The sequence below is a fragment of the Hypanus sabinus genome, chromosome 4, assembly GCF_030144855.1.
Source record: "Hypanus sabinus isolate sHypSab1 chromosome 4, sHypSab1.hap1, whole genome shotgun sequence".
Taxonomy (NCBI): Eukaryota; Metazoa; Chordata; class Chondrichthyes; order Myliobatiformes; family Dasyatidae; genus Hypanus; species Hypanus sabinus.
Genome location: NC_082709.1, coordinates 5867952 through 5884361, shown reverse-complemented (window position 1 = coordinate 5884361; position 16410 = coordinate 5867952). Strand labels below are relative to the sequence as shown.

General features: G+C 40.3%; 1 protein-coding gene across 1 annotated transcript in view; it reads right to left on the bottom strand.

Annotated features, from left to right (window-relative positions):
* The window catches only part of LOC132392450 (inactive dipeptidyl peptidase 10-like), a 905047-nt gene that overhangs the window by 103656 nt on the left and 784981 nt on the right, over nt 1-16410 (bottom strand). Inside the window, exon 10 of the mRNA XM_059966307.1 lies at nt 3384-3481. Within this exon, the coding sequence (XP_059822290.1) occupies nt 3384-3481 (98 nt within the window). The remainder of the gene's footprint in view (nt 1-3383; nt 3482-16410) is intronic.

Below are 16410 nucleotides of genomic sequence, written 5' to 3'. Positions count from 1 at the left end.
ATCAAACAAAGAGCTTGATCGAAGTCAAAATGTAAAGAGCTCTTCCCTTGGTATAAATCACCCTACATTGATACATCTACTTCATTAGAAATAAATATTCCATCTACTTTTGGCACAGACATGACTAGCAGCTCATGTTTATAATACAGAAAAATCAAGTAACTGGAACTGAAATAAGTCAATTACTGTAACTGGAAACATAAAATAAACTTCTGCAATGGTTGTTAGAAGATTATTGCATTAAATAAGAAGGGGAAAATTGCATGTTGCTGAGTGCACAGCAGTAAACATTGTGCTTTCTTTCAGGCTAATTGGTCGGCAGGGTGGAGATGTGCCTCTACCAGTGGAGGTGTAAGGTGCTCCTTCCCTCCACAGGCTGCATATCATTCTTGGACAAGGTGTAGCACCTGCTTACTGCCACCCCCCCACCCCCCCAATCAGGGTCACATGAAGCCATGGCAGTATAAGCAACACTGGTGACATAACAGCTTTGACATGCCGAGCTCTCTGTGACAGCCATATTTATTTTCTGACACTCATCCATGAACAGGTGTTGGTAATAATAGGTTTACAACACAAGGTTTCCACAGGGTCCTAAGCTCGCAGGTTAAAAGGATGTGATGAAGGAGCTGCAGACATTGGATATAAGATATTTACAGAGTTTATCATGGACAAAAATAATGGTCTTGCTAACGATGCCCACATCCAGAATGAGACAAAGCCATGCAAAACTATGCTAACAGATTATGAGAAAGTATATTGTAGATCTTAGGTGGCAAGGTGGAGATATGTCTCTACCAAGGAGGTGTAAGGTGCTCCTTCCCTCCACTAGCTTGCAGGTCACCCTTAGACAAGGTGTAGCACCTGCTTAGCCCCTTGATCAGGGTCATGTGAAGCTATGGGAGCAGGTGATGGCTGGTTGTATGAGCAGCTGGTACATATCACAACTTCTGGTCATGCCACACCAGTTAGACAGTCTCTGAAGAGTATTGATAACAGTTGGGGTCAGTCACCCGTCTTGTAAAGACATTCTTCATAAGAAGGTGTTATGTTTTATAACTTCAAAATATCAAACAAATTCAATTGACAATGGGAGACCAGGAATGTGGGTCTAACTTCGTGCTTACTTCTAAGTGAGGTGCACACATATCATATGGTAGTATGATGATGTATGCCATTAGTTTAGTTATACATATAACAAGAATGCTTAATCAAACAATATATGCAGTTTACTCAAATATTATAGAAATATTAAAAACACAACAGAGGGCAACAGCAAACCACTTCTGTAGAAAAATTTGCCAAGAACAATCATGGTCAGCAAAAGAGAAAACAATAAGATTAAACACAAACGGAAGACCATGACTGCCCATGTCGTATGAGACTGCACGTAATGATGATTCAGGATAATACATTGCAGGATAGCACAGGAGGTAACCCTTGTACCAATGAATTGTAACAAGTCACCTGAAGCTGTAAAACACTTTAATCTCAGGAGCTAATAGTTGTAGCGCGGTTAGATGATTGAATGTGAGTTTTAAATCAAGTGAAGTGGCTCGGATTCCGGCTCCGATGATATCTGTCCATTAGTCCATTAGACCATAAGATGCAGGAACAGAAATTAGGCTATTTGTCCCATCAAGTCTGCTTCTCCATTTCATCATGGCTGATCCATTTTCCTCTCAGCCCCGATCTCCTGCCTTCTCCCCATATCCCTTCATGCCCTGACTAATCAAGAATCCGTCAACCTCTACCTCAAATAGGCCCAATAACTTGCCCTCCACAGCTGCCTTTGAGAGTAAATTCTCAGATTTACCACTCTCTGGCTAAAGAAATTCCTCCTCAACTCCATTTTAAATGGACATCCCTCTATTCAGACCCAGTGCCTTCTGATCTTGGACTCCCCTTACCATAGGTTTCGAGGTCTTTCAATATTCAATAGGTTTCTATGAGATTCCTCCTCCATACTTCTGAATTCCAGTGAATACAGGCCCAAAGCCATCAAATGCTCCTCATATGATAAGTCTTTCAATCCTGGAGTCATCTTTGTGAACCCTCCTCTGTCAGCATTTCCTTTCTTAGATGAGGGGCCCAAAACTGCTCATCATACTCCAAATGAGGCCTCACCAGCACCTTTTGAAGCTTTAACATTATATCCTTGCTTTTATATTCTAATCCTCTTGAAATGAATGCTAATATTACATTTGCCTTCCTTACCACTGGCTCAATTCAACTTGCAAATTAACTTTAAGAAAATCCTGCACAGGGACTCCCAAGTCCTTTTGTACCTCAGATTTTTGTATTTTCCCTCCATTTAGAAAACAGTCTACGCCTTTATTTCTTCTACCAAAGTGCATGACCAACATTCCTCAACACTATTCCATCGGACACTTTGCCAATTCTCCTAATCTGTTTAAGTTCTTCAGTAGTCTCTCTGCTTCCTCAAGACTACCCGTCGTTCCACTTATCTTCGTATCGTCTGAGAACTTGGCCACAAAGCCATCAACTCCTTCATGCAAATCATTGAGATACAATGTAAAAAGAACCTAGACAGTGACGGTGCGATGTTATGTCATGCTTAAATTTAAAGAAGATCCGTTGTTCAATTTCTGAATCAAGAAAAGACTTTCTAACATGGTGGGGACCTTTGAATTATTTTCAAAATCTTTGATTTGTTATCAAGTACAGATATTGGCTAATAATATGTTTTACTATATAATAAGGATTTTCTTTTCCTTTTTCTTTCTTTACCAAACAGCTTTTCTTGGTAGTGGGTTTAGATTTTTTTTGTATAATAAATTTATTACTTTTCAATATTATGACTCAATTTAATTTACATGAATATGGAGTAATGAGACTAAGTGTGATTCACATATATTGTAATTGATTTAAGATATACATCCTCCTGTACTTTGTATTCTTTTTTGTAAGAAATCAATAAAATTATTGAAAAAGAAAGACAGACAGTGAGGGTAATATTTATTGGTAATTAGTTTTACACTTAAGGCTTGATTCATTGTATTGACCTTCTTATCCCAGCTCTGGAAACGTACTGGATTTATAATCTTTTAATGAAAAGTAAGACTAGATTAAACAAATTTGATTTAACTTTTACATGACAATGTCATTAACAGAATTAGACTAATAGACTCTAACTTAATGAAAGCTGTGCTATTGGGAAAGATCAGGGAAATGCATGGAAAACGAGTGGAAGATTAGTTCATTGAGTGATTGTTCTGTAATGGAACCTGAATCCCAAAACAATCTTTCAGCTGCAATCCCGGTGCACATTTGATACGTTCCCTGCAATTTTTGTAACTTGAAAAATAGATATCATTCTTCTCAAAGCTATAGAATGAGAATAATTGTGAACAAATTCTTACTTGGATTTGAAGCTCTCTGGTGGCATCAGTTCAAGGGTATGAGTTGGTCCATAAAGATTCACTACAAATAGCTTCACTATTGGATTGACTTGGCCTGCCTGGAAAAAAAATATATTAAATTAATAATCGGAAAGGTTCATAACATTATGAATGCATTCCTTGAAATCATTAATAAACCTTGTCAAACAATTTTTAAAATAAAGCTCGATACAAGACTTCAATTGGGAAATCTTTTATCTTAGCATGATATCATGGGGAGTCCACAAGTGGAACCCCGAGTTACCAGGCAATCAGCTTGTGTTTACATCTAGCAGCAGACATATGAGCAAAACCAGCCCCTCCCCATTAGCAGGATAAAGAGCTGATAGTTCATCTTGTTCTTACTCATAACTTGTGGCTCATCCGTCTCCACCTATCTTGTTTGTGAAGCTGCGTTATCGCTCTAGGGAATAGTAGTGGCCAGCACAATAATCTTAGCTATTCAAACTTGCAACTTAATTGGAAAACATAAGATGTCCATAAGGTCACAAAGCTTTAGCAACACACAGCTCTCTTGACCCTGTGTTCAAAATTTTCTTCCAAAACCTCATGAACACTTTTAGCTTGACGGAAGGTAATGTTCAATGAGAGTAAAGCATTATATTAATTTGAGAACACGTGGAACCCTCAGGTTCTGTGGGCTGCATAGGTCTAGGGAAGGGAATCTCTGGTCCTGCCAAACGGGTGAGATTGAGATGCGAGTCCACCCTGTGTGGATGCTGCGTGATGTGTTATCCTGTTACAAATCAGTACCATGAAATAACAAACAGTTCCCCACATACAATTAAATGATTTAGCTTTATAGTTCTTAATTTGACTATGGGTTTAGTTAAAAACAAGCAAAAAAAGAAAAGGGCCCATTTTAATGAAAGAGTGTAATGTGCTCGAGTTGGACCTCATGATCTCCCCTCCACTGATCCTCCTTCAATCGCCTGGCCTTCGTTGGATCATGGCTTCACTCCGGCATCATCTCGCACTGAACAAAAGACCCAGATCATCCTGGTGTCCGGCTCACGGCACAAAAACACCCTCCTGTCATCAGACGGCTCACATTCCAAAGCACCCATTATCTCCAACAATAACCCAAACACTGCTTCTACAGAAAGACCATGACATTAGCAGTGAAACCTTTCCCAGGGTGTCAAACGTAAACCATTGAACTACATGTGTCTCTGGACTGGATGCTTCAGTTTGCCCTGGATTGACATTGTCACATATCGGCAAGGTCAGAAATATCTTCCTAAATGTTGTGAAAGAAGGCACCTTTTACTGAGCTTATAAGCAAGTATACAGTATGTTGAGAGCCAGCACAATAATGCTGCCAAGTGTAACCCAGGTTAGTTAAACCCCAAATTGTAATGTTAGAAAGTTCAACCTGCAGTTTACTTTAAAAAATTGGGGGGAAAAACGCTATGCGAGGGAGGGGTGGGCTGGACACTAGACAGAGCAGGAGAGAAACGCAGCAGCGATTAGAAGTTGAAGACATGAACTGTTAAGAGTGGAATTAGTAGTGAGTATCTTTACCCTACCAACTTGAAAACCTCAGGAGCAGAGACAATAGTGATAAAAGATTAATTGAAGCTACAGCTACAACGAGACAATATCAGCAGCAACCAGTGTCCAAAATCCCTACCGTGTAGTCGGGAATTAGTTCTGCAAACTCATACCAAGTCATTTAGTCAAGTTTATGAATTGACTTACTGTGAATGATCAACTATTTCATCCAATGAACCAAGATAATGGGCCAGCCAGACAAAGAACCAGCACGGGAACGAAATGCGTAATGATGCAAAGGATTTAATATGGTTGGATGTGTAAGTTTATCTTCATATGAAGAATCTGAATTTGATTTTGCACAGGCTTTGATAAGTCACTGAATGATATTTACTTTGTTTAAGAGTGGCGATGTTGAAGAATTGTCGTGAAAGGAGTTAAATTATGTATATAGTTAATGTGTATAGAGTGGACGTGGATAGGCTTTTTTCATTGAGAGTAGGGGAGGTTCAAACAACAGGACATGAGTTGAGAGTAAGGAGGCAAAAGTTTAGGGGTAAGATGAGGGGGAACTTCTTTACTCAGAGAGTGGTAGCTGTGTGGAATGAGCTTCTAGTAGAAGTGGTAGAGGCAGGTTTGATATTGTCATTTAAAAAAATGGATAGGTATATGGATAAGAAAGGAATGGAGGGTTACGGGCTGAGTGCAGGTCGGTGGGACTAGGTGAGAATAAGCGTTCGGCACAGACTAAAAGGGCTGAGATGGCCTGTTTCCGTGCTGTAATTGTTATACGGTTGTATAATTTTTGAATTTGAATTTAAATTTGTAGATATACTGCCTGGAACTGAAACTGAAGTTAACTATAATATTTGAAATTAATATAGGAATTATATTTGGTTTTCTAACTAACTAGGGATAACTATAAAGGAAAGTTTAGTCTGTTAACTTTTAAATAGGGAATAACACTAGATCCAATTAGTTAGAGAAATTGGAGTAACCAAGATTATTCTAATGAATCCCTCTGATTCTAACTAAACAGGAATTTGGTTTTTGTTGATATCTAAGATTTGGAAACTAAACAGAATGTTTGAATTTTGAATTGTTCTTGCTCATGTAAATATTTTGCACATATTGTTTTTTTTCTTACAAACAAAACCTTATTTCCAGAAGAGTGTTGTTTCTTTTTACTGCCTCCCTCCAATACTGAGATTCTTCCGATGGCCTATTAACACCCAGCGTAGTTTGATTCTCTCTAAAGAGGGCGACCACTAGTCACACAGGATAAGACAGGTGCTACATGGGTGTTAGACTAGCCTAGAAGAACAAATCCCCTACTTTGGAATTGGTTTAGAAACTTATGAGATTCTATGAGCAACATTTAATATTTTAAAGCAAATTCACAATTCAATAGCACTCATTTCAACATCTTAAATTAGCATTTTATGTGTTAATCTTCTTTGAAATGGACCTGATTCTGTATTAGTAAGAATAATCTATAATCTGTTATACACCAAGCAGGATGTTTCAAGTGACAACTCACTATAGAGTACTGACCTTATATATGCATGTAGAGCTTTTAGCTTTGAAGCATCTGCTGATCCCACTATATATTCACAAACATGAGAAAATCTACAGATGCTGGAAATCCAAGGCACACACAAAATACTGCCATTTCCATTAATGGAAATGGGCAAACTGTTGACGCTTCCAGCAGAGACCTTTGTGTGTTTTGCCCAGTATATATTATACATTTTTTGAAATTTAATTTCTGTTTACACTTGATCAATGACTTCCGTATTTCTGCTATAAGTGCACACCCGCCAAACACCAAATCTGTTTTTTGCAAGGTCATGCTATGACACAATCTAAAAAGGAAATTGCTTCAATATTGTTATATTCAAACCTGGAGCATGACAAAGTTTGATAAATCAAAAAGTAAAAATAATTTGAAATTGCACTATCAATCTACAACAAAATTCCCATCCTGGGACCGAATGACCCTGGATTAATGGTGGGGCCCATGGCATTAAAATGGTTGAGAATTTCCTGATCTAGAAATAAATCCATGACACACTTTTAAATGAGTATAAGTAATTTAAAACATTATTTATTGGTTAGACTGAGATCCAATAATTAGTTCACAGCAAGGTTTTTAAAATATATCAACATTCAGACCCCATTAAAATTAACTACTGGCATCCTGGAGCTCATCAGACCCATCGTGACAAATGAGGCTGTCTCAAAAATGAGTGGAAACTTTTGAATTTTGATAAGATTTGAAGAGAGTGTGACCGATATGGGATGGATTCAGGTTATTCAACCTTGTCCACAGTGATCAGTGGGCACTCATCCATATTAACCCCATCTCCAGCATTTGGTCTCTTGCTTCCTGTGCCTTATTGTTTAATACATAGAACTGTTTAGAGATGCAATTGGTTTATCATTGTCACATGTCTCAAAGCTAGATTTGCATTATTCATTCAGATCAAATCATTACATGGTGCATTGAGATAGTACAACGTAAAACAATAACAGAATGCAGAGTAAGTATGAGCGCAGGTGGATTGGAAGATGCAAGAAAATAAGAGGTAGCAAGATCATAATGAGGTAAATGTTTAAGCTTCTTTGAAATTATACACCATAAGACCATAATATATAGGAGCAGAATTAGGCCATATGGACATTTGAGTCTGCTCCTCCATTTTATCACGGCTGATCCATTACCAGCTCCAATCACCTGCCTTCTACCTGTATGTCACCATAACAGTGAATATCTACTTTACAGAACACCTTCATTCAGTCCATGGAGTTCACCTTTTGGCATTTATCGCTTTAATTTTCAAGTTCAAATTTATTGTCATCTGACTGTACACGTATACAACCACAAAACATATAACACACACAGCACATAGACCAAAACATTACCATAAATAAATTAATAAAATACAATTCAAAAATGCATGAAGCACAGCTAAACAGTACCGTATACAGTAAACAACTTGTTATCCCAGTGACAAGACCTCAGTAGTGGTAGGGTATTCATTAGTCTCACATCCAGGGGGAAAAATGTTGTTACCCAGTCTGGCAATCCTGGTCCTGATGCTCCTGTGCCTCCTTCCTGATGGTGGTGGGTCAGAGAGATTGTTGATTAGGTGGTAGGGATCCTCAACAATGCTTCGGGCCCTTCGTCCTGGCTGATGTCACAAATAGAGGTGCAGGAAGATCCCAGCGATCCCCTGGATGGTTTTTACTATCATTAGGCCCACTTCTACTTGCTTCTTTCTATTCTTGGTCAACTGGACTATTCCAGTGCACTTTGACAGCTATTAAGGGACATTTATTCCTTTACTAAAAGTTGTAAAGGGAGAATCTTTTTGCGACTTGAATTCTCAAAGAGTTATGGCAGTGCTGCTTGTTGCAAAGTTACAAAAGTGCAATTAAACAACACACATCATCAAAAGCTTCAGGCGTGTTGGAATCAGCCTGCAGACATTGCAGGGCAACAAAAAGGTAGGATGTTGGGTGGATCAGTTGAGTCCATAATATATGAGGAAATGATTTGGGACACTTGGATATAATCTGGTAAATTTGGGGATGTGAGAAGATTGGTGTGGGTTGGAAGGGAAAATACCTTTGCTCTTCTATCTATTGCATGACTTCTCTTGTAATCTTTCCATATTCCATTTTGTTTGGAATTTTTTCTGCTCTAAAGATAATTGATGTGGAGGTCTAGTAAAAAAAATTATGAGGAACTTAATTAAGGAAGAATGTATTATTAACAGAATATAGATTGTGTGTGTGTGTGTGTGTGTGTGTGTGTGTGTGTGTGTGTGTGTGTGTGTGTGTGTGTGTGTGTGTGTGTGTGTGTGTGTGTGTGTGTGTGTGTGTGTGTGTGTGTGTGTGTGTGTGTGTGTGTGTGTGTGTGTGAGCGCGCGTGCGCGTGTATCTTCACAGCTCGGCAGCTTCAGGAAAAGTGTCGGGAGCAACATCAGGACCTGTTTATGGCCTTTGTCGACCTCTCCAAAGCATTCGACACCGTGCAAAGAGAGCTGTTACGGGATGTCCTCTTCTGGTTTGGCTGTCCCAATAAATTTGCTGACATCCTCCGCCAGTTCCATGATGGGATGACTGCTCGGGTGACCATAGGAGGACAAGAGTCTGAGCCCTTCCTTGTATGCACAGGGGTGAGGCAGGGGTGTGTGCTAGCACCAGTGCTCTTTAACATTTTCCTCCTGTGTGTTACCAAGCTTCTCCACAACGAGATTGAGGAAAGCAGCAGTGCGGCAGTGGACATCAGATTAGATGGCAACCTATTTGACATCAGGAGACTCCACACAACCACCAAACTCCATAGAGAACGGGTCCTGGAGCTGCAGTATGTAGACGACTGTGCTCTTGTGGCCCATTACCCGGAGGATCTCAGACTGTCCTTGCTGTGGCAGTGAGAGCGTACAGCAGGATGGGGCTGACTGTCAATACCACCAAGACAGAAGTGGTTTGCCAGTGGAGTACCAGTGTCCCACCCACCCTACCCGCCTTCACTGTTGGTGATGAAAAGCTGTCAGTGGTGCCATCTGTCAAATACTTGGAAGCATTCTCTCTGAGGATAGCAGCATTGACAGCGACATCCACAGCCGCATTAAACAGGCATCAGCTGCCTTTGGGAGACTTTGGCGTAGTCTTTCAGAACAGGAGCCTTCATCCCTCCTCAAAGGTCACCGTATACCAAACGGTCTGTGTCACCACCCTCCTTTATAGCTGAGAAGCTTGGGTAACCTACAACCGTCACAACAAGTCCTTGGAACACTTCCACATAAGCTGCCTTCAGTGCATCCTGGGAATTACCTGGCGAGAGCGAGTGTCTCACACTGAAATACTTGGAAAGACCAACTGCAGAAGTATTGAGGCCATGATCTCCCAGCGTCAGCTGCAGTGGCTGGGGCACGTGATAAGGATGCCCCCATGTCGGCTACCCCGCAGAGTGTTATATGGCCAGCTACGTCATAGTTGATGCTCAGCTGGAGGGCTGAACAAGTGCTATCAGATGAAGAATGCTTATGGAAGTGCAAGATCAGACCCAAGGACCTGGAGGATGTTGCTGTTGACCATATCACTTGGTGACAGCTGTGTAGGGACAGGGTTCATATTCTGGAGATAGAAAGAACAACCAGAAGACAGCAGAAGAGAGCCAGGGGAAGTGCAGCCATGGTTACCATCACTACCACATATACATATCCCACCTGCAATAGAACTTGTGGGTTCAGGATAGGACTGTATAGTCATCAAAGATCTCACTGTTAAAGGAGTGGACATCGTCATCGGATTTCGATGGACAACCGAAGGGGTGGGATGGAGAGAGAGGGAAGGAGAGAGGGAGGGAGGGGGAGAGAGAGAGGGAGAGAGAATGTGTGTGTTGCACATTTTACAACCTCACATTCTCCCAGGCATCATCAGACTCCAGGATACAATATAAGTCTAGTACATTTTACTTACAAAGCCAATTATGCATACAGCTTGTTTAAAGAGCATCAAACAACACTGAATTGGGTGGGATTACAACCAGAGGTCAGGAGTTAAGAGTAAAGGGTGAAAAGTTTAAGGGGAAAATGAGGGGAAACATCTTCATTCAGAAGAGTATGAGAGGGTGGAATGAGCTGCCAGCACAAGTGGTACATGTGAGCTTGATTTCAAAGTTTAAGCGAAGTTTGGATAGGTACATGGATGGAAGGGGTATGGAGGGCAATGGTCCAAGTGCAGGTCAATGGTATTTTAAGCGGTTTTGGCACAGACTAGATGGGATGAAGAGCCTGTTTCTGTGCTTTTCTATGACTCTATGACGTGAATGACTATTTTCTCTGTCTTTTGATGTTGATTGATGATATTTGACAGTACAATTCTGAAAATACTGCTGTTCCTCTTTCAGTACCTAACGGTGATTTCCAACACACACAAAATGCTGGAGTAACTCAGCAGGTCAGGCAGCATCTATGGAAATGAACAAACACAAGAGATTTTGTAGATGCTGGAAATCAAGAGAAGCACACACAAAATGCTGGAGGAACTCAGCAGGTCAGGAATCATCTGTGGAAAAGAGTAAACAGTCATTGTTTCAGGCTGAGACCCTTCTTCAGGACTGGGAAAGAAGAGGGAAAATTCCCCCCTTTCCTCTATTCCCTTCTCTGACCATTCACTTCTTTTCATTTGCCTTTCACTTCTCCCTAGATCTCCTGCTCCTTCCCTTTCTCCTATTGTCCACTCTCCTCTCCTAACAGATTCTTTCATCTCCAGTCCTTGATGTTTCTCATCCACCTGACTTCACCTTTCACCTTCAAGCTATTCTTCTTCCCCTCCCACAACCCTTTTACTCTGTCATCTTTCCCCTTCCTTCTCAGTCCTGATGAAGGGTCTCTGCCTGAAATGTTGATTCTTTTCCAAAGATGCTGCCTGTCCTATTGAGTTCCTCCAACATTTTGTGTACGCTAACTTGGAAATGATATAGATACCATAATAAAAAAAAAAGAAATGGGGTTGCTTATGAAATATTATGTTACTAAATAGATTAACTCACAAAATGATAGCTGTACATCATTTCCTCAAATCCAAACTGTACTCTTATACAATAATTCCTCTCAAGCCAGAAAGGACTCTTCAAGCTGAATCTTGTTAAGGCTAAATTTCAGTCTAACACCTTTTAAGTACATTATGTTCCCTTCTAGATGGTAAGTCAGTAATAATGTACTAAATTTATTGATCTAATTGTCTTCAAACATCTGTGTTTTCAGGAAATCTTTATAACTGTGTGTGACTATCATAATTTTATCTGTTTATTTTTCTAATTAGCTCATCACTTGGACATTCTATTAGCAGAAGTCAAAGGTGCAGATCAAATGTGTGACTTACTTATTTCATCAAGGTGCAACTCAATCAGAAGACATTTGATTATTCTATTTCTATACATAGCATCAAACCAGCATCCTCTTTGACTTTCTACCATCAGGCAGGAGAGTCCGATGCATAAAAACTAGAACAGTCAGGATGGGAAACAGTTTTTTCCTCAGGCCATTAGGCTTCTGAACTCCCTGCCGCATTGCATTCAAAGTGTCAGTGGTCAATCTGTTCCAAACCTTACAATATTTAATGTATGCAGTTTAGCTTGATATTTATGCATGATTTGTCATGCTGGCCTTTATAACAAGAGGAACTGAGTATAGGAGTAAAGAGGTCCTTCTGCATCTGTACAGGGCCCTGGTGAGACCACACCTGGAGTATTGTGTGCAGTTTTGGTCTCCAAGTTTGAGGAAGGACATTCTTGTTATTGAGGGAGTGCAGCATAGGTTCACAAGGTTAATTCCCAGAATGGCGGGACTGTCATATGTTGAAAGATTGGAGCGACTGGGCTTGTATACACTGGGATTTAGAAGGATGAGAGGGGATCTGATTGAAACATATAAGATTATTAAGGGATTGGACATGCTGGAGGCAGGAAGCATGTTCCCGCTGATGGGTGACTCCAGAATTAGAGGCCACAGTTTAAGAATAAGGGGTAGGCCATTTAGAACAGAGATGCGGAAGAACATTTTCACCCAGAGAGTGGTGGATATGTGGAATGCTCTGCCCCAGAAGGCAGTGGAGGCCAAGTCTCTGGATACATTCAAGAGAGAGTTAGATAGAGCTCTTATAGATAGCGGGGTCAAGGGATATGGGGAGAGGGCAGGAACGGGGTACTGATTGTGTATGATCAGCCATGATCACAGTGAATGGCAGTGCTGGCTAGAAGGGCCACATGGCCTACTCCTGCACCTACTGTCTATTGGCTATTGTCTGCAGATTTTATCTTTATCTTCATAATTTATTGTGTGTTAGGTGCTTTACACTCTGGTTTGGAGAAACATTGTCTTGTTTAATGGTATACAGGTACGTAGGTAGGCCTCCGTTAGTCTCGATAGACCATGGATTTGCATCTTGGAAAGTTTCCAGGGCGCAAGCCTGGGCAAGGTTTTTTTTTAATGGAAGACCAGCAGTTGCCCAAGCTGCAAGTCTCCCCTCTCCACGCCACCAATGTTGTCCAAGGGAAGGGTATTAGAATGTTATATATGTATATAGTTAAATGGCAATAAACTTTACATGACTTGACTTTAAACTTAACTTGTCATACTTGGAAGCGGATAATGCTTTTTAGCATTTATATCTTGAGATGTCATACAGATTACATACCATGTACTCACAATTACAAAGGAAGTATATATTTCCTGGTAAGACAATATGTTTATTTAAGATGTACCTGGGTAATGTAGTCTAGAGAAATCCTGACGAAAGACACAAAGATTCAAAGTACGTTTAATATTGAAATGTGCATGCAGTATACAACCCTGAGATTCATCTTCCCCACAGACAGCCACAAAACAAAGGAAACCATGGAAACTATTCAAAGAAAAACATCAGACCCCCAATACCCAAAAAAAAAGACAAATTAAGCATATGGCAAAAAGAAAGAGTGAAGAACACCATTATCAACCACCAAGTGTCCAGGAGTATTCAGTTCAACTCAGTTCAATCTAGCGCTGTGTTGTATATTATTTGCAGGCCACTCCGATCAAAATTATGCAAAATAGCAAATTTGGGGACCTGAGTCACCCTAATCACAATCTATTCCAGCTGCTACCAACTGGGAAATGGTACTGCAGCATATAAGCCAAGACCAACAGGCTCTGGAACAGCTTCTTCCACCAGGCCATCAGACTGATTACCTCTCGCTGATCTGAGTGTATTTCTATGTAACATTGACTGTTCTCTTCATTATAAATTACTATGATAACACATTGTACATTTAGGCGGCCAGGTAACGTAAAGATTTTTACTCCTCATGTATATGAATGGTGTAAGAAATAAAGTCAATTCAATTCAATTCAATTCATTGACCTAAAACTTTCATGCTGTTTCTCACTCACTGAATATTTTCCGTAATTTTCATTCTTTTATACTTTTGAAGAAGGAAATCACAATAATTTCCATATTCCAGTTTTAAAAGGACATTTGAAATTATTTTTATCTATATTTTGTGCTTGAAGAATTAAGCTTCCTGGACCATTTTCACCTGGAACAGAGAGATATGGAGTGGCAAAATACAGCAGGATGAGGGAGGAGTTGGCTAATGTGGATTGGAAGCACAGGCTATTTGGTAGGACAGTTGAGGAATAGTGGAATACTTTCAAAGAGATTTTTCACAGTGCTCAACAAAAATATATTCCAGTCAAAAGTAAGGACAGTAAGTGTGGGGAGAGCCAGCCTTGGATAACTAAGGAAATAAAATATAGTATCAAATTAAGTCACAAAAAGTAGTCAGAGACTGGAGGATTGGGAAAACTTTAAAAAGCAACAGAGAACAACTAAACAATAAATAAGGAAAGGTAAGTAAAAGTATGAAAGTAAATTAGCACAAAGTATAAAAACAGATAGCAAAAGTTTTTATAAATATATAAAGCAAAAGAGGGTGGCTAAAGTCAATGTAGGTCCCTTGGAAGACGAAAGGGAAAATTGATATTGGGTGATAAGGAATGGCTATTGAACGACTATTTTGTGTTGGTCTTCACAGTGGAGGACATGTCCAATATACCAAAAAATAATGTTACGGACGAAGTGGGAGGTGATGACCTTGATAAAATCACTGTCACTAAAGAGATAGTGATGAGAAAACTAGAGGGCCTGAAGGTAGATAAGTCCCCTGGTCCTGATGGGATGCATCACAGGGTGCTGAGGGAATTGGCAAAGGTTAAATTAGATGTGCTGGTAATCATTTATCAAAACTCTCTGGACTCTGGGCAGGTAAATGTGAGATTGTGAGATCATCCACTTTGGAAGGAATAATAGAAGAGCAGATTATTATTTAAATGGTGAAAGATCGCAGTGTGCAGAGGGACTTGGGAGTGCTTGTGCATGAATCGCAAAAAGTTGGCTTGCAGGTGCAACAGGTTACTAAGAAGATAAACAGAATGTTGGTCTTCATTGCTGGAGGGATTGAATTCGAGAGCAGGGAGGTCATGCTGCAACTATACAGAGTACTGGTGAGGCCACACCCGGAGTACTGTGTGCAGTTCTGGTCTGCATACTTAAGGATATACTGGCTTTGGAAGCAGGGCAGAGGAGGTTCACCAGGTTGATTCCAGGGATGAAGGGGTTAACCTATGAGGCGAGATTGAGTTGCCTGGGACTATACCCTCTGGAATTCAGAAGAATGAGAGGGAATCTTAAAGAAGCATACAAAATTTTGAAAGGGATAGATAAGATAGCAGTAGGAAAGTTGTTGCCATTGGTAAGTGAGACTAGATCTAGGGGACATTGCCTCAAGGTTCAGGAGAGAAGCTTTAGAATGGAGATGAGGAGAAACTGTTTTTCCCAGAGAGTGGTGAATCTGTGGAATTCTCTGCCCAGGGAAGCAGTTGAGGCTTCTTCACTAAATATATTTAAGATACAATTAGATAGATTTTTACAAAGTAGGGGAATTAAGGGTTATGGGGAAAAGGCAGGTAGATGGAGCTGAGTTTATGGACAGATCGGCTATGATCTTAGTGAATGGCAGGGCAGGCTTGATGGGCCAGATGGCCTACTCCTGCTCCTGTTTCTTATGTTCTTATACAAAATTGAAGCTTTGGTTTTTTCATTTAATAATCAATGGTTTGTGTTGGGGTTATTGGGCTCTGTTCACATGGGTGGGTGGTTTGTGAATTTTTGAGGCCTTCGTTAATCAGGGTTGATCATGGTTGTTGTGTCCTAGCTCTCTAGGTTGGCAAGTCAGAGCAGTGCAATATGGAGAGCAAGCTGTTGCCCATGTAGCAGGCTTTGCCCCTCCACATTTAATGAACCCAAAGGAACGGCAGAGACTGATACAGTTTGGCACCAGCAGCATCGCAGGAGTTGCCAGTCAACATTGAACTCAACGTAGGACTTCCTTATGGACTATAGCTCCAGAATTTTCCTTCAGGGTTTACACTCAAAGCTTCCCCATGAGTGGATATAGCTGCAAGGCAGGGGAGATTTATGTTCAGAGATTTCCTTCTCCTAGATGTGCTGGCAACCACAGCTGACGAGCTTGAACTGCCGAAGATATATAATCGCAAATATACTGTGAATATATAATAACAATCATGACCAAGATGTGGTTCACAGGGCAAATTTAAGCTATGAACATCTTTGATTATTATACATGTTGGTGTCTTTTTACCAGATGTAATACCATAAGAATTCCCAACAAATGGGAATCTGGGAAAAAGTCCACATCCTGAATATTAGGTTTTGATCAGTGCACTACCTTTTTCAACATCCTGAGCCTACATTCTTGTTTAAATAAAATGAGTTAAAGCCCACACTCGATACTTGTTCTGTTGTGTGTCCAGTTAGTCACTCAGGAATTAATAGCTGTCATCCATCATCAACAATTTCAGCAGCATTCCTGGAAACTCAGCATCAAGAGTACTCCCAATATCAGCAAACTCCGTCA